General features: G+C 39.6%; 1 protein-coding gene across 2 annotated transcripts in view; it reads right to left on the bottom strand.

Annotated features, from left to right (window-relative positions):
• Positions 1-374: 374 nt before the first annotated feature.
• Positions 375-22,570, bottom strand: part of arhgap18 (Rho GTPase activating protein 18) — a 30,115-nt gene continuing 7,919 nt past the window's right edge. For both annotated transcript variants that reach the window (XM_074685017.1, XM_074685016.1), the window contains 17 exons: positions 13,209-13,455; positions 12,411-12,549; positions 11,449-11,531; positions 11,090-11,239; positions 9,583-9,646; positions 8,845-8,963; positions 8,036-8,107; positions 7,771-7,864; positions 7,429-7,520; positions 5,953-6,030; positions 5,412-5,571; positions 5,228-5,310; positions 4,938-5,144; positions 4,656-4,790; positions 3,189-3,310; positions 3,025-3,080; positions 375-2,911 (listed from right to left, as the gene is read on the bottom strand). In XM_074685017.1, the coding sequence (XP_074541118.1) occupies positions 2,820-2,911; positions 3,025-3,080; positions 3,189-3,310; positions 4,656-4,790; positions 4,938-5,144; positions 5,228-5,310; positions 5,412-5,571; positions 5,953-6,030; positions 7,429-7,520; positions 7,771-7,864; positions 8,036-8,107; positions 8,845-8,963; positions 9,583-9,646; positions 11,090-11,239; positions 11,449-11,531; positions 12,411-12,549; positions 13,209-13,455 (1,993 nt within the window). In that variant the 3' untranslated portion in view covers positions 375-2,819. The remainder of the gene's footprint in view (positions 2,912-3,024; positions 3,081-3,188; positions 3,311-4,655; positions 4,791-4,937; positions 5,145-5,227; positions 5,311-5,411; positions 5,572-5,952; positions 6,031-7,428; positions 7,521-7,770; positions 7,865-8,035; positions 8,108-8,844; positions 8,964-9,582; positions 9,647-11,089; positions 11,240-11,448; positions 11,532-12,410; positions 12,550-13,208; positions 13,456-22,570) is intronic.

Raw genomic sequence — 22,570 nt, forward strand, 5'->3', positions numbered from 1 at the left:
ACTGACCCGAGTAAACCAATGAACTACAGTTCAGGCCCTATAAGCCACACTAACGCTATTAGCGTTCTGACCACACAAGTAACTGAGGGCAATTAATTCTCAAAGGAAATTAGAACAAGCACCTGGTCAGGACTGTCAGCTGCCTGATGAGGTGGAGGAAATAACCTAAAGTAGTCTGCAAATTTGACAGTTGGCATTACATGTTAATTTTGAAATCCTAATAAAAGTGTGCAATGGACAGCTCCAAAGCTATTGATTTCTTTTAGATGTCAATGATTGTTCACAGAAAAAAACAGCAATCTCTTACAGATGATTTTCAGTATTTTTGCATTGTGTGCAGTTGTTTGCATACATTAGCACTCAATTCAGCATAGTAGGTCATCAATAACTGTTTATTTACAGGCGGTTTAGTGGTCATTTCTGGGGCGTTAACAAGAAAAACAAAAATTCACAGTGAAACATAATTATACAAGGCAGGGGGTGACACATTATTGGTAGTTTAAGAGCTTTCTGTGAGTTCAACATTCGCAGTGTTTTACTTGAACAAGAAAATATTCCTCACAAGCTGCCTAAACTGTGAGAAACCACATGTTATCAGATATTGCTTTTGTTACAAGACTAGAAAAGTAAACATGTGCAAAACAGAAGATAGGGGTTTTTCTTTTCTGAACTAATACAACTTTTGCCAGTGGATCAAAAAAGGTCATACGCAGACTGTGTCTAGTGCAGAGGAAATAAATCAAGGCGAGGACAGCCAAAGGTGCCTGGATACCTTTACGATCCCATGATGTACCACTGAAGAAGGCAGCTTTCCTTTTTTAAGCTTCTTAGATTTTAAATTTAGGGTTGAACAGTCCTTGAAAATGAGTCTTTGGTTACAATTTATAAGGCAATTGATTTTGTGTCTTCCACATGGGCTTGCAGTCTACACAGTGTGGATTCACATTTGTACACTGCAGCAGTTTTTTTAAGGAAATGGATTCATGCCCAAAAACACTCAAACATCAGTGGTTAATAAAGTCAGAATGTACAGCATTGTTGTTGTACCATTAAACAGTGATGTCATCATTGCATGCCCTGGGAAGTTGTCAGTGACAACATCATTAGGAAAAGTTTTGAGATCTATGTCGAGGCGTGCCATTTTAATGAGCTCCTCCCTCACACAGAGACCCCAAAGTACAGCAGTGCCTCATCACACCTCCTTTGTTGTAAATCATCAGCTTAAGTTTTACACATTACAAGAGTTCATCCTAATAGTCATTCCCTTTCTGGTTACAATGAAGTGCCTCAGTGCACTGGCAAATAATAACAGAAACATATCCAACCACAATTCTAAAAATGCCGGCATGCTGCATAAGATGATAAAAACAGAATTTGATCCTTCAAAAATCATTCAAACCCTATATTTGACTTGAAATAGTGCAAGAACACATTCAACACATTCAGATTGTCTTCTTGAGTTTTGGAGGTGAAATGTCCCAATCTTGCCAGAGACAGAATTACAGCTGCTTACAGTTCAGGGTCTCCTTTGTCATAAGTAATGTTTCATGGTGATCCACATTTTTTTAATGAGTGACACAATGAGGTTAGCTGCATGAGTGGAGCCTTCTTCTGCTATAGACACATGCTGTTCTGATACATGCAGAATGCAGTTCAGCATTGTCTGGTTAAAATGTGGGAGGTTTTCCCTGAAAAAAGGAACTGCCTGAATGGCAGCATACTATTGAACTATCTGCCCACACAGTCTCTCCCAGAACAGGGAACCTCATTCCATCAGCTCCTCTAAAATGTTTTTTTTTTTTTTTTTTTTTTTTTTTTAAATCCAGTCGTGTTTATCACCTGCAAATTAACCTGATTGGTTGGAGATGTCCCTTCCAGGTGTTTTTCGGGCATTAAACCTGCTCAGTATTGTTCTTGCCCAAACTTCTTCTCATAGATGTTGCTAGGGTCAAATTTAAAAAGATTTTATGCTTTTAACAAAACAATAAAATATCTTTGCTTCAATGTCAGACATGTTATTTTTGCACTATTCTCATTGAAAAAGAGAATTTAAATGATTTATAAACCATAAAAATCTGTGTTCTGCAACATTATACTGCATTCCAACCTTTTGGAATTGAGGTTGTGTTTCATTTATAGTTTTTTTTAATAAGAATATAAATAAAAAGTTAAAATTCTCAAAATGAGACTGTGAAAGGTATTTATGCTGTAAAATCAATAATGGAATGAATATAATATAAATTACAGTGTGAATCATTTCACCCTTCACTGCATACGCCAAATACCGATTAGTGGCAATAAATCACAGTTTACAACTGCAACACTTTCAGTATCACAAAGTGTCTCCACAATACTGTGGCTCAATCCTTGTATCACACTTTAAGAAATTGATCATTTTTGCCAAATTAGTCTGTGAGGACTCCAGAGATGACCAGAGATCACCTAAAAGTATTTTTTTCACATGAACTTCTGGCTGGTCATAAAGTGGGCTGAATATTTCAACTTGTAGCAGAAGGCAAAAAGGAAAATAAATGACAGGGTTTGTCAAAGCACATCATTTTTCTTTTTCTTCTCTGAAAGTCAGACTTCTTCAGCCAGTGAGAAAATACAAGCAGTTTCTTTTCATTAGACTTTCATTTTTTGGTAACTTTCAAGGCCTGGGCTGTGTAAAACAATGTAACCACCTGCTACAATTGAAAGTTGAAGGTAAATCTTGAACCAGCAGAAACCACAAAGAGCCAGATCATGTCACTCCTCAGTGGGACACAGGGATAAATCAGCCGTCCAGCGTCCAGTGGGGTGTAATGTCAGGGAAAAAATTATTTTTGTACAGATTTGATGACCCACTCTGCTGCAGGGTTTAGCTGGAAAAGGTCCTTCATGTATGTTTCCCCATCTAGACATCTCTCCTCTGAGAAACAACAGATGATGTGGAGAGACAAGAAAAGAGAAAGTTATTATACCTTAGAATAAACTGAAACAACAGAAGTGTGATAAATACATGTTAGATGGTGCAGAACTTACTGATGTTTCCACCAATCTCATAGAGACACAGATCTTCTTTTTTCACCGCCAATGAACTGGTTTGACAAACAGAGAGAAAGAATGGAAAGAATAACTAGCTGTATGTACTGTAGCTAAAACAAATGCTGTATGTGTGGTTGTATCTGGTGCATACTGTATTTTACCTGTCCTGGCTGAGGAAACGTGATAACACATCAGCAGCCTGTAACTCTGCTGTCAGCTGAACTGCCATGGACACTTTACTAAACTGTGGGGCCTGGACTCGAATGAATCCTTGTGAACCCTCCTGGTTGAAAACACAGTGAGAGAGAGAGACAATAAAATAAAATCAGCCATAAACACTTTACAAAAATGAGGTCTTAACACTGTCAGACTCCAGACAATGAGAATGTGACTTTGGATAATCCTAGTCCTCTGTTCAATGCAGGGCTGTCCAATTTGGGGCTGATTTTTTCATCCCACTACCCATGTTTGAATTTTAATTACATACATATTCTAAATTAATGTAGATGTAGTAGTTATTTATAGGGAAAAAGGTGTACAGCAGGTGTCCAGTTTTATTGCTGTTCCATATCTAAAAGGATGAAAAATGAACTATTTTGGTTTCATAGGAGCATGTTGTGTCCTGTGTTGTTTAGGTTTCATTGCACAAATGTTTCTGAAGACATAGGCCTAGTATTTGTGCCATATGGATGTTCAGTATCTTCGTGCTGTGAAATATTGTTTTTTTTTTTTTAATTTTCAAAATTACTTGTTTGAGTATCTATTTTGCACAATTACGCTGTAGGCATATTTAATAGCATGCACTGCAACATGATGACTGATAAGTTTTGACCCGTGACCTTCCACCCTGATTCGTTTTTGGCCCTTCACGGAAAAGAATTTGGGCACCCCTTGTTATATAAGATCTAAACAGTTTATGACCCAGTTAGAATTCAACACAATACAAATTTTGTGGAAAGTAAGACACAAATCGCTTCCAACCAACATCCAAAAATATTGTTGAGAGAGGTTATAATTTAAGGAGTAATCTTAACTTTAAGATACTGTATGCTCAAACTTTGAAAGGTTAACATCTCTATCTGTGGAGAGACTTTGTGAAATAGTCTGCATACTGAGTTCAAGCAAAGCTAAAGTTTAACTGTTTAAGAAGTGAACAAAAACATGGAGTAGTTTGTTAAGTATACAGATCTACTAACATTTTCTTTTGTTATTGATACTGAGGCTTTAGGTACTTCTGTGTTAAAAGTGAAAAAGAAAGAGTAGTAGGATGAAATAAGCCGGAACTTCACCCCTCTCCTTTTTCAACATGTGCAGATTTTATGTTTCAGCACTGGAAAACCAAGCCCTGCATAAAAGTAGGATCGACTATACGCCACCACAAGATGTCACTATTTCACAGTTCACCACCATCCACCAAAAGCAGCATAGTACATTGCTGAAAACTGTGGAAACAAAACAGTACATGTTTTGGTTTAGACGGCACGGTAAAGCATCATAGATTGTGTTATAGTGTTCTTTTGATCTGACACCTACTTTTATATGAATCTGAAATCAGAGTTTTTTATTTGTACGCTACTCAGCTGACTTACAGGGAGGGCTTTTTTCTCAGGATACAACATGATTCCTACCTCTGGAATAGTTTTCTCTGCTGTTTTCTCTGTGGTCATCTTCTTCAGGAGTTTTCTCACAGCCCTCTCTTTATTCTGTTTCCTCTGACTCTCCATGTTCTGGTTTCTGACCTGGGTCACGATGAACTTTGGGATCTGGGGGAACGGAAAAACTAGATTTCACACATTGTACTATCCTCCCTGCCCCATGAAAGGATAAATAAAGGCACAATGAAACAGAGTGTAAATGTGAGTATTTGAATAGAAGCACATTTATCAGGTTAGAGGATAAAGTTTTATTACCGTCCATAGAAGATTCTGGTATCGTATCAACAACCGGACAATGTTGGCAGTGCTGGTCGCCATGGAGAACTCCTGCTGCTCTGTAACTTTGGAGCGGAAACCTTTGAACATGAAGATGTTGGGCGCCATAACAACTGAAACATTGTTCAGAGTCATCTTGTTCTTGGCCTGGTGGTCGATCACACGCTGGAAGAACTCCACAAGAGCCTGCACAGGTGAACAGAAGTCAAATGAGCAATGAAAACAGTCCAGTTTGTTAAATTTATGGAAGAAAATGAGGGAAGTTGCACCTTCAAAGTGTCCCGATTGGCCTCAGGTAACAAAAGCACAAGCAGGTTCAAAGCCTGCAGCTGCTGCTTCTTTGTGGGGAGGTCTGGAGATACACACACACACAGATAGAGCAGTGCATTATGTGAATTTATCATTTCTTAGTGTGACTGAGCAGATGTCTCCTTGAACAGCTGGTTTACATACTGTTGACAGCCAGGAAAGCGTTGAGGTACTCCACGGTCAGTAATGGATGGGGTAACTCTCGGATGAACAGCTTCAAAAGGCTCGCAGCATCGTGCTGCTTCAACTGTTTCCATGAGAACATCCCATCGTAGAAGGAGGACTCCAGTTCCTGGCACAGCGACTGGATTTGGACCATGAACACACAGACAGACTCAATTAACTTTGAATATTTTACTGATAGTGTCAAACATTTATGATTCAGATGAATGGATGGTTTAATTCAAGAGCCTCAAAAAAATATTCAAACAATCTTTCTAAAGAACTAAACTTTTTATAACACTTAACACACTGAGGAGGAAATAAAGAGAAGAAGAAGAAAAAAGAAAGAAAGAACTAATGACAGAAACTCTCTTTAAGGTCATCCAACTTTTAAGCTGTTTATAGTATCAACAATCACAATGTCAAGCAAAAATGTTGGCAAGGACCTTTCTTCAGTCTGTGAATATGAGCAAACATGTTGTATTCAGGCTAAACCTTTAGTGACGGGAATTTTTTGACTAACCTTGACTCTAGTTGCAGCTCCAGGGATCCGTAGCAGCCCTTCCGTATCTAATCCCTCCTCCTCAATATGATTCATAAGCTGAAGAGGAAAAAAACACAAAAGATGTCAAATATATAGAAAAACAAGTAGAACAAAATTTTTGTTAGACATACTCCACGGAGAACTGTTTTTGATGTCGATGGTGATATTTAATACAGATAATGCAGATGGATTATACACTGCCTGGCCAAAAAAAAAAGGACACACACTCTAATATTTTGTTGGACCACCTTTAGCTTTGATTACATATTTTGATAAGCTTCTGCGATGTCACAAGATTAATTTCCAGTGTTGCATTAATTTTTCATCAAGATCTTGCATTGATGATGGTAGAGTCTGACTGCTGCGCAAAGTCTTCTCCAGTACATCCCAAAGATTCTCAATGAGGTTAAGGTCTGGACTCTGTGGAGGCCAATCCATGATGTCTCATGCTCCCTGAACCACTCTTTCACAGTTTGAGCCCCATGATTCCTGTCATTGTCATCTTAGAATATTGCCGTGTCATCAGGAAAGAAAAAAACCATTGATGGACTAACCTGGTCATTCAGTATATTCAGGTTGTCAGCTGACCTCATTCTTTGAGCACAGACTGTTGCTGAACCTAGACCTGACCAACTGCAGCAACCCCAGATCATATCACTGCCCCCACAGGCTTGGACAGTAGGTACTTCATCTGCCTCTCTTCTTACCCTGATGGCCCATCACTGTGAAACAGGGTCAGTCTGGACTCATCAGACCACATGACCTTTTTCCATTGCTCCAGAGTCCAATCTTTATGCTCCCCAGCAAATTGAAGCCCTTTTTTCCAGTTAGTCTCCTTGATTAGTGTCTTTCTTCCGGCTACACAGCTGTTCAGTCCCAATCCCTTGAGTTCCCCTTGTATCGTGCGTGTGGAAATGCTCTTACTTTCACTTTACTGTTGTTTTTCTTTGATTTTTATTTTACCAAACGTTTCAGCGATCTCCAATCACAATCATTCAGGATTTTTTTTCTGGCCACATTTTTCCTCAAAGATGATGGGTTCTCACTATTCTTCCAGTTTTTAATAATGCGTTGGACAGTTCTTAACCCAATTTCAGTAGTTTCTGCAATCTCCTTAGATGTTTTCTTTGCTTGATGCATGAAAATAATTTGACACTTCTCAAGCAGACTAACATCTTTTCCATGACCATAGGATATGTCTTTAGTCATAGTTGTTTAAGAAATTCTAAGCAACCCATTGCACCAGTTGGGGTTAAATATCTTGTCGCCAGCTGAAAGATAATGGCCCATGCAGTAATTATCCAATAGGAGGCTCGTGCCTATTTGCTTAGTTAAATCCAGCTGGCAACTTTTTTTAAACCAGGCAGTGTAGTTTTCGAATGAATTACTGTTGTAAGATTTATTCTCCTCTTAGCTGTAACGTGACTAACCAGTGCTCCAGGCTGGTGTGCTCACCTTCTGCAGTATGAATGGCACTTTGGTTCCAGGAGCTCGTCTCTGGTCCTGATCCAATAAAGTGGCAAGGGGAACACCAAACAGACCACTTTCTGCATCACACACAAACAAAAATACAGTCATAAATACTTTCACTCAGAAAATTATGTTTGGATGTTAACCCTAACCCTAACCCTTAACCTGGAAAAGAAAATGTGATTTGTTGTCTCTCTTGTAATATTCATGAATGTGTCTGTCTCAAAGCTCTTGCCTGTATTATCTTGGTTTGTAATGGTTAACTTATAGCTGAGTATCCTAAAGATCTTTCTAGATTCTGTGCATCAGAGTGTTTGTGTGTTGTACCTTTAGTCTTGATTTTGAGAGCTTTGTGAGCCTTGGGGTCAATTCCAGCCGTGTCAAACAGAGCTGTCATCTCTACCAGCACCAATCTACGCACCTAAAAAAAAAAAGACAAAAATACAAACTTTATATTAGTGTGGCATAACCTGTTATTGTATCAAAAGCTTCTAACAATTACTGTACCAACAGACCACCCCTGTTACTCTTTGTATTACATCCTATACAAACATGGCATATCCAAACAAATAACAGCATGCAACCAAGTTACCTTTTTCATATCCGAAGGAGACAGATCTCCTATTCTGGTCTGACCTGTTTTATCCCGGATCAGCTTGAAGTTCTGAAGGAAAAAGAAACAAAAGAGATACCAGACCAGGTTTAGTGGATGTAGAGACAAAATAAAACCACAGAAATGTGTTGAGGATAAAAAGGAAAATAGGATTTATTTAAAGTATTTAAAGACAGGGTCAAAAAGTTTTTATGACCACATTATAGTGTGGAAGCAGACAGTTATATCAGCTTCAACCACCGGGTGGTGCTACAAACCACTCAAAAGAAACTTTGGAGAACAACAACTTTCTGCCGATGTGAAACACAGCCTGCACAGACTGCCACACAGTCCAACTTCGCTGCTTAACCACATCTAACGGTCTATGTAAGGTTTAACTTCCTGCTCCTGCTTTTAATACAGGGTTGATCAGTTGAAGAAGCAGAAACAATGTGAACAAACTTGAACTTAACTTATCCATTTATTTCAGCACAGGCTGCGATCTAGAGACATACCAGAGCAAACTATGAGGCTTGTAAGAAATCATTTTCCTGACAGCTAAAAAATCAAAAAGAGAAGCAAAAAAGCATCACAGATCTCTGTATCTGCTATCTAAAGTAATCCCTGACCCACAAACACTTAACTACACATCACAAGCTCCAATTCTACATTAGCATCAGCAGCAGGAGAGTATCTTTGTTTATATATGCCAGCTTTTAAACTCACTAAAGGCTTCTTTTTTTACATTGTGGCAGTGTAACAAGCAGTGTGTGTATGTGTGTGAGTGTGTTAACAGGTACGTGACTCACCGGTAGTTTGTCATCAGGTGAGCTGGGGCCCGTGCTGACCTTTAACCTTTGGTGGTTGTCCCTGTAAGTGAGCGCCTGTTCTGAAAAAGCCACTTCCACGTTCAGTTCAGTCTCTGTTTCTGTGCAGACATGGACAAAAAAAAAAAGAAAGATGCAGTGGGGGGAGTAGTGCTAAAGTGCTGCGGGGTGTTTATGGAAGTTAAGTGCAGTTTTATAAACACAGGGACGGACATTTGAAAGAGCTTCTCTGTGGTTTATGACACCACTGTCAAGATAGATGAAGAAAAAGAGGCCGACTGTTTCTCTTCAATAGAGCAAATGTATGAGCCTTGACTTCATCATTTCAACTATCTTCTAGTGACCCACAACAAGATCAAAGGTTTTTGTAATAAATTTAAAACTTAAAAAAAAAAAAAAATAAAGGGGGGAAAACAGTTCTACCACTTGAAGACAGTGTTGCACCTATAAACACAAAAAGCTACGGTTGTTTCTATTTGATTGTATTAGTTAGATATTATCATGTGATTATTGTCATCATTTGTTGACAAGTTGCTAGGCAGAAGTTAATTTGGGCATCAGTTCAGCTTTCTGACTCATACTGTCTGTGTGTGTGTGTGTGTGTGTGTGTGTGTGTGTGTGTGTGTGTGTGTGTGTGTGTGTGTGTGTGTGTGTGTGTGTGTGTGTGTGTGTGTGTGTGTGTGTGTGTGTGTGTCAGTCTGTAGGCGATGATGCACATACCAGCTGAGGTGACATCTTTTTGTCCGTTCACACTTCCTCTTTTGAGTTTAGCTGGCTCTTCACCCTGCAGCACAGAGACACAGATGTGTACAGCACACAGTGAAATGTTAGCAGCCAATTTCTGAATTCAAATTCCCACTGTGGGGTGTCACACATGCAGCGCACCTGGAAAAGTTCAGGAAGTTTTTGTGCATGTGTGAAAACAGTTTGCGTCGTAGCTTAATACAGACCACCTCTTGCCTGTCACATTTGTTTCGTTACACATTATCCTGTCTGTTAATTAGTGGACAAGCTGTTAATCTTAGCAAAAAAAAAACCTGCATTCTGCTGACTGGAAAAGTTCAGAGGAGCAGAAGTACTCTAAATCTGGTGAGCCAAGCTGCAGAAATGAAGTTGGATTTGATTGTGTCACAAACAGCCATTCAATTTGTTCGCAAAAGCTGCAAATCAAGAGAAGTAAAAACGGACACAAAAACGGCAGCTATTATCACTTCCTTTGCGGTTCTAAATTGGGGAATCGCCAAACTCGTGTGGTGTGAAGGGATCTTTTTTGAAGCCTTCAAAGAGGAACAGAATCTGTGTAATTTCAGGACTTTAGGGTTCTTTCATAATTTCAGCAGCAAATCACCTCAATAAACAAAACTGAGAGTGCAGTAATTATCAAATGCTTTGAAATCAATCAGTACTCTGAGTACTTATTCACTCCCTTGCTGAGACTTTGGAGAGCAGAATGTCTTTAAGGTGACTAGGGATACAGTCAGCATCCCAAAAACTGTCACAGTTGGTTAACACTGTGCTGAAAAATAAACTACAAGCCACAATGCTGCAGAGCTGCTGCCCAACACACCATTCAGAAACAAACTCTGAATGTAAAGTTTTTTGACTAACCAAAATATAACCAAAGACCCCTGTTGCTGCAAGTAATCGTGAGGAAGGATGCACTTTTTCAGATGCAGGTGAACTTCACATATTTCGAGACTGCTGAGTGTGTAAATCCTGGTGGTATGTAGCACATCATTGATGATGGTAATCATTAACAACAGTCTGATCCTATTTCCTTGCATTTAGAGCTGCAGTTTTTAGCACTTCCGCAAAGGCTTCATGGTTTTTAGACTGAGGGGTTGCCCCTTGGTATCACCACTGACTATGAAAAACACAAGCAGCTCTCCAAAGTTTAAGCCAAAACATTTGGAGAGCTAAAGTCAAAAAACACAAATCAGTGACCTTTCAAAAGCCATGTGTTTGCTTCAAACAGACACTCGTATCCATCCCATCCCCCATATTTGTAGTTTTAAATGAGCAAGACCGCCAGCCGGTGTGTATCTTTACACCCAACGCTTAGTTTAGCTTCAGTTTTTTTTACAAATGGGAGGAAATGGAGGCATACTGTCTATATTTATGTACAGTCAGTGGGTTCAGGAGGTTAAAATGTTCATATAAAGCAGATTTCGTTAAATAAATACACTGTACGTCAGGTTACTCTGTGTTCATGTGTGCTTTTCCTGACCTTTTCAGGCGGCCTGAATATATCTCTGACATCAGGGACGTGTTGCCGATTGCGTCTTCGTAGCGTCTGCTGTAGTGATGCCACGCGTCTTTCTACAGCTGCTGCCTGAGTTCTGGTGAGGGTAGACAGGAACACTGCACTGTCTTCTTCCTGTCAAACAACCAAGGCCATGACTCGACAGTATTCATGCAGGATATTTTTCTGTTATGTCTTCTCGCATCAGTTAGTGAGTCTTTTCTGTAAAACATGGTCTAGCTCACATCAGCAAACACAGCAGAGCACTGAAACATTGAACTAAAAATATGAAACTGCTCAGTCATGACTCAGCTCTGCCTGAATAAGGGAACGATGATAGATACCTGGTCCTGGTCAGCTGCTAGTGAGACATCGAAAAGTCGCGCTAGGCCCGCCTCTGTTAGCCACGCCTCCTCTTGTTCACCCTCTGTAAGAAAGAGTGAGAGGGAAAAATAAAAAAATGGAAGATGTTTTTTTTAGACATTTTCTATTCCTTTGTGCGGGAGAATGGGTGATGAGGTGGTGATACTAATGTTTAAAAAATGTAAACAAATGAATAGAGAGGCATCATTTCAGCCTCGCAAAAGACACTCAAGGTCGCCCTTCAGGTGCAGGAAAGGGAAAGGAGTAACCACAGAAATACTGTACACATTAACAGGAAGACAGTGTTTGCTTGAGAGAACAATACTCTTTATAAACAAGCAGGATAAGACTTACAGAAACATACACAAGATCTGACCACTTCTCATCTAGGGGGACAAAAGTTTGAGTAAGCAGTTATTCTGATATCTACTCAAAGGCACATCTAATTATTCTGCAAAACATACAGCACCTAAGATCAGAAGTTTCAGAAACTGAGAAGTAGAAAAGTAGAAAACTACTTTTTTTCACATTTTTTGGTATCACTAAGTTTTTCAGTAATGATTTCAGTTCCAATTTACTTTTGAATCAAGCAAATCTACAAAAGAGATGTTAAATAACCACAGAAAGATGTTGTCCTGCCTCAAGCAGAAATTACTGCTTTAAGAACTGCAGTTGTCAGTAGATGTTGGATTAGTGGTGTTTCCTTTTTATCTACCAGCAGTGAGAGGTCTTTAACACACTTGGCCCTGGTATGACAAGTCTCATTTCCTGGTTTCTCCCACATGCCAAAACTAGCCTGTGTTCAAACACCAGGTTTTGTCCATTTTAAGCTTTATAGTCCTTTAACACACAATGTCTCACAACTATCTATTTAAACTCACATTTATGAGAAAAGATCAAATCTGTCTTTTTCAGGCTTTTCCATGACAGCAGTATATCTCACCCTCAGGAATCTTCTGCTGCTCCTCCTCAGGCACGTCTCCTTCTCCTCCAGCCTCCCCCCTGCCTGCTCCTCCACCTGAGCAAGTGATATTCTCCACCTCCTTCCAGTAGTCGTCCATCTCCAGCTCGTCCAGAGAGTCCTGCAACAGCCAGAGAAAAATTATCAGGACCTCATTGTGGTTCTCTCTTAAAGGTAGAAGACAAGCTTCTGTAGGTTTGATGTAAAACGATAAGAGAGGCTGGCGAAGAATTCACAACCAGTCTGAACAAGTCTTCAAAATGGTCACAACTGGCTGCATGGCCTCTAAAACACACACCTACAGAAAAAGGGGGAAAAAAAGGCTCCCATCCTCATAAAAATCAGTTCATATTTAAACAGACATCACAGCTTCTCCAGGTCATTCTGCTTCTCCAAATAAGGCGTGTAAGTTGAATTGTGTATTGCTGGTTTATATTTGAATACCAGTGTTAAAGCTCACAAATCTTCAGAAAATCCCCAAAGACTGAAATACATCCCCTCTGAGAGCATTGAGTCACTAGAACTAATGTAACACAGTTGTCGTATGGCTGTCAACCAAACTCCGGCATGCTAATTCCACAACTTACATGTTGGCGTCATAACTAAAACTACTTCTGCCTTTTGTAGAATCTTATCAATAGTCTTAAAAACTTGCTAACAGAACATAAAGTTGTGTTATTTAGGAGTATGTTGCCCCCGTAGCATCAACAAAGCTCATAAAAGTCCAAAACAAAGCTAGCAAATTAGCTAGCAAGTCTGTACTCACTTATCAAGGCTTACCTGGGAGTTGTAGCGCTGACACGGAGGTCGTGCTCTGGACCTTGAAGCGGGACTGTGTCTGGGGCTGGAGCCTGGTTTCGGACTGGAGGATGGCTGAGACTTCGGGCAAGCAGCTGCGATTGGGATGGGTTGTGATAATGGGTCAGTGCTTGTGGATTTTGTACATCTGGGTGTTGTGGAAGGTCCATATCTGTCCCCATGATGTGTGTTTGGGTTCTGTTGGACTGCGTAGTGGCCTGTTCTGCGACTAGAAAGACACATACAGAGAGAAAAACAAAATATCGACTGATTATTTTACGTATCTCTTCCCGTTTCTCTTAAACCCTGATTGAAAAGTGATGCTCACGAACCTCAAGAAGCTCTACTCTCAGCCATTACTGTGTCACTTTAAACTGTTGTTTGCCCCGTTTAAGTGCCTCACAACAGCATCTATTCAACAAACATTAAATGGTCACAGATTTTCTGTACTCTGCTAGCCGACAGTGTTTGTTGTACTGTTCACTGGCATGATTAAGTGTTGACTAAGAAGCACAACAGGAGGCAGAGCGAGCTTGTGACACTTGTTGGTCAGTGAGTCAGGTGGACAGAAGTTGGTCAGCGTCTCTCCCTGAAGACGAGACAGCAGTGTGTTGAATTTTCAGCCAGGGACTAAGAATAGCAGCGCTCACACAGCAGGGACTTCTGTTTGTTAACTTTACACAGTCAGCTTATCTCAGCATGTAGTGGATGGTGTTATTTAGTCCTGCCAAGCTCAAACTGTGAGTGCTAGTTATGATAGAGATGAGTTCATTCAGGAAATGCAGAGTCTTACATTTTCATCATTGTTGTGATGTTAAGTGCCATCATGGAGCATGTAAAACACTGCCAAAATACTAGGAACACTAAATAAAAGTAGACACAGCAATACTGACACAGAGGCAGATGAACTACGAACCTCTTGAGGGCGAAAAACAAAACCATGGTGCGTTATCAAAGAAGCTTAAAGGAGCAGTCTTTGAAATTGTAAACCAAAGCCCCAAAACAAAGATCTGTGGTCTGCGGTTGACCTGAAATGAACAACAGTGTCCATAGCATAAATAAATGAACAGAGTTTAAAGAGAGGGTGTGCTGCTTTATTTTAGGCTTTATACTGTCCTCCTGGTACCTCAACAGTAGCTTTATATGTTTTACAGCTTTAAAAATATCCCCATTTCTCTCACACTGCTTTTAAAAAGCAGACTCCCGCTCCACAAACCTCCTTCCCACTGGAGGCCTGTCATGAGTGAAGCTATTGGCAGGCCTTGGTGTTTAAGGCCCCGCCCCTCCAAGTCATGAACCAGTTAGGAGCTTCTTATGTGATCACCTCAGTATTTCTGCAAGTCTTGTAAAGATCTTGTGGAGATCTCATGCTTTTTTCCTAGAATGAACTGTATCTTCCATTTGATTAATGATCATGAAACGTGTTTCAAAATATAGTACAAATGTCATAACCTCATAACCTATTTGTTGGATTAGTAGCCGCTTGTCTGACCGCATCGGAATTCTAATTTGATAACCAACCCTTTACTACGCATTGACCTGTAGATTACCCTGCTACTAACTAAGGACATAAATAAGTTGGAAAAAAATAATTTAACGATGACTCTACTGGTTGTAAACCTAGACTGTTAAAAAATGGATTTCCGCTTGCTCGGCATGAAGTGAGGTCTCCACAAAAACTGCTCCCCCTGGTGGCTGGCTGCTTCATAGGTAAAAAAAAAATCCGGCTCTCCAGTCATTCCAGATGGGCTGTGGTCAAACTTTAAAAAATCAATACACCTCGTAGAAATGTTTCTCACATCTGATTGTTGTGGTGATTTGAAGATATCATTTGGCTGTCTTGTATTCAAGTCCTCTGTTTTCTGAAAAGTTTCATTTTCATTAGTTATACAAGGTTAAAAACAAGGCTTTACATAACGTCTAGCGATGAATGAAAGCTGCCATTCTTGTGTATTTTTTTCAGGGATTGTCAGGAGGTAGAGTCAAGAAGTGATTTGACTCTCAAAAGAAAAAAAATTGATATTATTTTTGTCACCCAGCTCCACTCAGATTCTCCCAGATTTCCTCACAGTCTCTACTGCGCAGACTCTGGCTGCAAACTGCTACAATGGCAGCGCCTGTGACGGGGGGTAATTTGGCTTCAAAACCATTCAATGATAAATGGCGGAGCCACGCTGTCCACTCTATATACAGTCTATGGTTTTTAAAGGGTTAACTGACAAATTTTGGTTAATGACACATCCATGTCAACAAATTTGTTTCATCCTTCAGTCGTAAAAAATAAGCATTTAACTTCATGCCTCAATTTGCCGTCAAGTCAATTGTTATTATACAATATCAAAATGAACTCTTCTATTGAAGGCATCTTTACACAAGGAGGGTGGTTTGTATGCAGGAATTTTTCTGTCCTCATTCATCTCTCCTCTTCGCAGCTCTGCAGTTAACAACTTTAAAACCTAACTGACAAAAGTCACAGATTTCAATCATGTCCCTTGTGACCCAAACACAAGCTACAGAAAACTACAGAGCTGTGTATTTTACTATCAGAGATCAACAACTTAAAGATTCATTCATCAACTCTGTTGCCACTCGCTGGATTTCAGCTCTGCAAGCTGCTTACACTTCTGTTCAGCTACTTCCGTAACTTCCTGTCACTCATGACAAACCTTAGACTGAAAATAATGTTTTTGCCACATTGTAAACAGGCAGAGGAGATATGTGCTGGACTTTTTGATACTGATATAGTAGACATAATGTGTGTGCTCTGGCTGTCTAAAGAATCCCTTTTTATGCAGAGAACTGACCAATCAGAATCAAGAATATAACACAGCTGGGTAATAAAATCCCTGATACATGGCATCCTGCAAAGTCTGACAACAAATTACTAGCTGCTTGTAATCTGAGAATATAAATAATTTTGTTTCAAACAGTGGATCTCCTTATGGCTTTGACAATGTTTGACTAAATGCCCTCTTTGTTGAGACAGGAAGTGACACTATCTAACTCAGCACATTCTCTTTCTCTCTGTGTTCTCCTTCTACTTGAAGCTGTAGTGTTATCAAGGACTGAACACAGATATGGTTTGAGTGTAACAGAGGGGAGAAGAGTTTCAGTGTCTCATGCCAATCATCATTCTGGTCTCAGCGACCCAAACACAAGCTACAGAAAACTACAGAGCTGTGTATTTGACAGATGAACTGTTCATAATTCAAGCCCTGCTCAGTAACCTCTCAAACTGGATGTGTCAGCTGTTGCTGTAGAGGCAAACTCAGTCTAGGTCAATATTCATCCCAATGAGATGAAACCAGTTGTCTCAGGAAATGCTGCAAGAAAAACTCTTTCTGTGTTGTTTAAGTTTGGTATGAGAGATTTTGCTAGCAACATACCATGAGAGGCTAACCTGGCGGTCAGACAAAAACAGCATGGAGTTAACTTCCTGAATTGATTAATTTGGCATTAACACAGAAGTATTAGCCTGAAGGATCCTGCTGAGCTGAGGTCACATACCACTGCAGACTTCCTGACACGCACACACACCTTGTACACACTAATGAAGCATTCACACCAGCTGTAAATAAAGGCACAAGACTTTGATCTGGTTTCAACAAAGAAACATCAGGCATTTCACTCCTACACTTCACCCATTGGTTTTTGTGTCTCTTTTCCCTTTCCTCTTTGGACTTCACCCCTCTTTCCTCCTCGTTCCCCCACACATTCCTCCTTGTTTTCTGATGCCTCTGTCCTTCCCCTGGTGGGATTTAGTCCAAGCTCAAACACACTGTCTGACTCTTCTGTGTTTACCTAACAGCAAACTTAGGGGGTCATACTTCCTCCAGGCTTCACTAACACCTTGAGATGCTTTCATTCATAAGGAATGGCAGAAATGTTCTTGTTTTAACACAAACTGAAGATGACCTGTTTACCCTGGGAGCAGGCATGAACTTAGAGAAGTTAATCATTGATTTTAATGCAGAGCAACGGTCTACAGAGCCATAAATCACACACTGGCAAACACACACACAAACATGCATTAGTATTAATTTAACACCTTTATCAAACTATGTAAGAGATTAAAAACCTCCATGTCATCATACTGTCTATGGTATATAGGAGCTTGGGTTCCTGATATACTTTTTTACTGTTGTGTTCCTCCTGGGCTTACATTTGTGCTATTTTTAGTTCTGCTTGTGAGGTTAAGAGGATCTTGGAAATAAAATCTCCACCCCTCCAGTCCAGATTGAAATATGAACACAACTGTTGGTGCAAAGCAGTGAAAAGTTCAAATTCCCTTCAGGATAAACTTCATGCCTGAGATGACTTCATTACTTTTTTAGAGGACCAATAAGGAGTAAACCTGTGTTTTTAAATTTCTTTCATAAAATGATCTGCTTCAAGTCTGTTGAACAAATGAGAATATAAACAAATATGAATAAATATTTCATAGTTTAAATACAGATTAACTTCAGTAATTCCATATGGTATCGGTATCGAAACTGGCAAAGTTGGATCAGTGCATCCCTACTCAGAAATCACAAAGATCAAAAGCAAACGAGAAAAAACGAAGCCACAGAAGATTATGATGACACACTTAATCTCCATGTTCAGACAAGACACTTCTACCTTATTTCACCTTTAACAAGGATCCTATAGTTCAGTTTACATGTTAACGATGTGTTAAAAATTAAGCTTTCCAGTTTCCACAGGTACACTTGGTGATTTTTTCAACACATACAACTCATACACACTACTTCTTTGCAAATAAGTCACAGAGATTTGTGACTGTGATTTTAAGAGGTTTTAAATATATATGTATATATATATAACAAAAATGCAAACAACTTGTTCAAACAATAATACACATGACTGTTCATGTACACTCTAACTCTCACAGTGAAGTCAGGTGAGCTGCTTTTGTGTGTAAAACAAACACATTTTCACACATTCATACATTTTTTGCACATGGCTCTTTAAAGGAAACAGTACCTCAGCTCTGCGTGTTATTGTTCAACTCTTTGTACCTTTATCCGCACACTTTTCACAAGCTGCTCAGAGCTGCTGACTAAAAACAAGTTGTGTGTGTGTGTGTGTGTGTGTGTGTGTGTGTGTGTGTGTGTGTGTGTGTGTGTGTGTGTGTGTGTGTGTGTGTGTGTGTGTGTGTGTGTGTGTGTGTGTGTGTTCATGATGTAAGTGTGTGTGTGTGTTCATGATGTAAGTGTGTGTGCAGCTTACAAAAGTAAATCCAGCATTGAGAGGCCAGCCGGAGAAGAAGGAAACTAAATCAGCCAGCAAAGAACAGCTTCGGTGGAGTGAGTGCAGTGTGAGCCGAGACATCAGGAAGTGACTGAATCAAACTTTATCAGAGAAACAACCAGAGTGATCAGAGTCCTTTTCTCCAACCAAGGAGCAGCAAGGCTGGCGCTGCATGAACTATATAAAAGATTATGGTTCATGTCAGCAAGGACATACTTTAATCCAAAAAATATACTTGAAGTAGATAGGACCTCTTTTCACGTTTTTCATTTTATGCCACTTGATACACACTATTTAATCGGTTGGTATATTTGAAATCCAAATGGTAGTATATTTGTTGGTTTACACAAACAAAACTCCTTTACTTCGCCACACTACCAGTTTGAAATAGCATCTAAAAATACAACATGCATGGTATCCTGTGTTCAAAAGAACAACTGAAGAAAAGGCTGTTGTGATAAATCAACAAGCTTGACTTTAAAAGTACGGATAAATACTTTTAAGAGCAAATAAGACGAAAAGCCAACAGTAAAGGTTGTTAAGTTCATGACTTTGGATAATGAGCCCACCACTGAGGTGGAAAATTCAGGTTTTGACCGCTTTTAAAAGCTTTTGGGTCCACAACGTGTATTATTGTAGCAGCAGAATTATTCTGTGACTGAATATTAAATAAAAAAGCTATTACATCATTCTGAGTAGAACTGCCAAGCTGTGCATTTGTTGAAGAAGAATATAATGAACCTTTCTTTGTTCAAGACTACTTTTTGCAGAATGCAGAGTGACAAGGTCATAAATTTATTCATAGTTACATAACACAACTGCTTTAAAAGTAACAGAAATCAAGCTGTAAACTCAGTTTGTGACGTAGTTTAGTGCACCATGTGTTCAGAACCTGTAACACTAGTAAATCCTGGTTACGTTCTACCAGTGCTCATCTACCAACTCCAACCTCGCCAAGCAGAGCTAACGTAACCTCACTCTTCTTTTTATTGACAGACTCTCAGGTTTGAACAGACCACTGCAGAATACCTGCTGACTGTGGGTTGGAATGAACATTATCACAAACAGCTAAGCCCCTGTAGTAGTCTTTAGCCCATGCTCTATCACTCTCCCATTCAGCTTTCTTCTGCTCTTCTGTCCTTTCCTTTTTGACAGTCCAGCTTCAGTGTCTGCCATTACAATACAATAAATCCAAAAAGTCATTTTCTATAAAGACGAAATATCTTTTTTTTCACTCGATCAACTCATTAACCATTGCTAGACTGCCATAATGAATTTTAACAGGCTTTTGGTCCAACAGGTACTGAGAAACAGCATTTTGAAATGATCAATCCTTGCAGTAACTATCTTGTTTTAAATTGTAGATAATGAACAGGTAAATACATAAAGTAAGACCTTTTCAAGATCACCTATAAAGTCCTGTTATGTTATGTTATTACAACCCTAATAACACAGAGATATAACCTGTAGGGTACATTAACAATCTATGGTATATATTCAGGATGCAACACATTTAAGAACTGACTTTATTTATGGTGTTAAACCTCAAGCCAAAGTTCATTACTAAATCCAGTTTTAGAGCATTGTGCCTTTTTCAAGTCCATATTTGTCTTCAATTAGACTTTTATCCATCTTTAATAAACCTTTGGCCAAAAAAGGAGACTGGGTTTGTTAGCAACATGTGACACAAGGTTAAAGTGGGTTTAAAAACTTCTTCAAGCACTTTAGACGGATGTGGTTTAACAATGGACAGCTGAGGATGTTTTGCAGTTGGCGCAGAGTGGGAAGAAGGATAAGTATTGTGTTAGATGTATTCCTATTCATACTAACAGGTGCCAGCTGCTCTCTGCGGGGAACAGAGAGTGCCTGTGCTCCTCTCACAGTAACTTGTCTCAGCAATGACACACTGACTCATAAATCCTGTCTCTTTAGCACTGATTAACCTAAACTACATTATATGCTCCAGTTTTATTGGACATGCAAGATGAACGCCTGTTTTCAGCCTCTCTCTTCCTCATGGGACATTTTTTGCCATCTTGACATCTGTTTCTTTCGCTACTGTTCTTTTTTCAAGTGTTTTAGAGTCGAATCTGAGTTGTGTTCATTCACGGGGTGTTTCTCCTTAGTTGCTGGCTTGGCATCTTTTAACCTTTCACAGTGTCTCGTCCTTTCTACAGAATGTCACTTCCTGTGCAGTATTGTATTTCTGATGCCTCTTTGAGAGTGAATTAATTCAAACCATGTGTGGTGACTGACTACCTTTTACTCAGCCACACTGCAGAAAGGAATGAGGAAACACTAAATCACAAGGGAAAACACAACAGAGACATGCTGCCTCAAGTTCAGAGCGCCAAAATTCAAAATGATCTACATCCATGTGCAAAACCTAGGTGGGAACCAAAGCTTGGATGTCCTCTGATGGAAAAATATTCAGAAGCTTCCTATCCGTCTCCATGTCCATCTGTCTGTCTGTCTGTCTGTCTGTCTGTCTGTGCTGCCCTGTCTCTCATTTCCTGACAAGGGAAACAATGAGCACCAAACTAAGCCTTAACGTCAGCCTAGACAGGACACTCACACTCTCCTGTGGGAGGTGAGACAAAGACACACTGAAACGTGATCCTGTTTTTCTGCAGCTAGCTGGACAAGCCATCTGGAACACACACAGACACCCTCACACACACATAAATATATTGTACACCCACAGATGGATGCAGGTGTGTCCATCTGAATGCTGCAGCACTCGGTTGTTTGCTTTCAGTACACCAGGGTTGTTGACTGTGGTTGTGAGCAGATCTAAACATGAACTGGACACACTCACAGTCAGCCCAGCATGGAGGAATAAACAAATGTGCTCTGTTATAAATAAAGGAATGAACTGTGCAGTTGTTTTCCAAGAGAGTGCAGTTCTTGTTGAGAGTTGTCCCTGTGACAGTGACTCAAAACTTGTGTTTTCCTCGCAGTAAGAAGCTGCGTAAGGTGGGTTAACATTTAATGGGAGAAACTGGAGCTGTCCTGAAGACTAAAAGTGGCTCAGCTTCTTAAAAGCTTAAGTTTTTGTGATAAACAAACAGAAATGTGCCAATGACAAATCTATTGATCTAAGTTAAAAACTGTGAATGGGACAAAAAGAGACACAGGATTCTGATTTTCCCATCTGTAATGCAACAACGTGTTGCTTTTTTAAGTCAGATATTTCAAGCATTTATTTCTTTTAATTGTGATGATTAAAGCTAAAAGGTATGTTCCTTTTCGATGCACTCAATACTTGGTCGGGGCTCCTTACTGCTGAGATGTTATGGAAGCCTATGTTGCTTCGATAGCCTTCAGCTTGTCTGTCCGAGTCTAGCTTCTCTTGACTATTAACAGGGTTCAGCTCTGTCAAGTTTTCTGACCAATCAAGCACAGTTATATCATTGTCATTAAACCAGCTTTTGGTTCTTTTGGCAGTGTGGGCAGGAGCCAAGTCCTGCGTGACAATGAAATCAGAATCTCCATAAAACTTCTCAGCAAAAAGAAGCATGAAGTGCTCTTAAATTTCAAGCAACTTGGATTCTGCATCCCTCCACTCCTCCCCTTGTGTGCTTGATTCTCAAATATAACACAAAAATGACTTTCAGATGGAAAGAGTACTTAATGTCTAAGTTAAGACACTCCTGGTGTTGTCTCTGGTTCAGGAGTGGCCTCACACAAGGAATGTGACAGTCATGGCTATTGGTCAGTACACTCCTTGTCAAGTACCCCCAAATTTTTGAATGTGTTTTCCTCAACAATCCATTTTGTTAACAACAGTATAACACTGGTTGTTTAAATGACAAGACAATTTCTTCAGACCCTAATATGAAGTATTACAATATCTTGTTTTATTGACATGTTTTTTTGTGTACCTAACAGAATAACAGCTGAAAACAACTGAAAGTCTTGAATCAAGGCTTAATGAATGAAAATATTTTTTGGTGATGTCTGTCATGGAGCTTTTCTACCACAGAATCTGTTTGTTTTGCTGCTGAAACATTGTGTTGCTGCCATACTTTGCCAGGTCTTCCTTGAAAAGGAGATCACTGACCTCAGTGGGACTAGCCTATTTAGAAAATAAA

The sequence above is a fragment of the Halichoeres trimaculatus genome, unplaced genomic scaffold, assembly GCF_033239565.1.
Source record: "Halichoeres trimaculatus isolate MK-OKI-2021-1 unplaced genomic scaffold, fHalTri1.1 fHalTri1_scaffold_13, whole genome shotgun sequence".
In the NCBI taxonomy this organism is placed as follows: domain Eukaryota; kingdom Metazoa; phylum Chordata; class Actinopteri; order Labriformes; family Labridae; genus Halichoeres; species Halichoeres trimaculatus.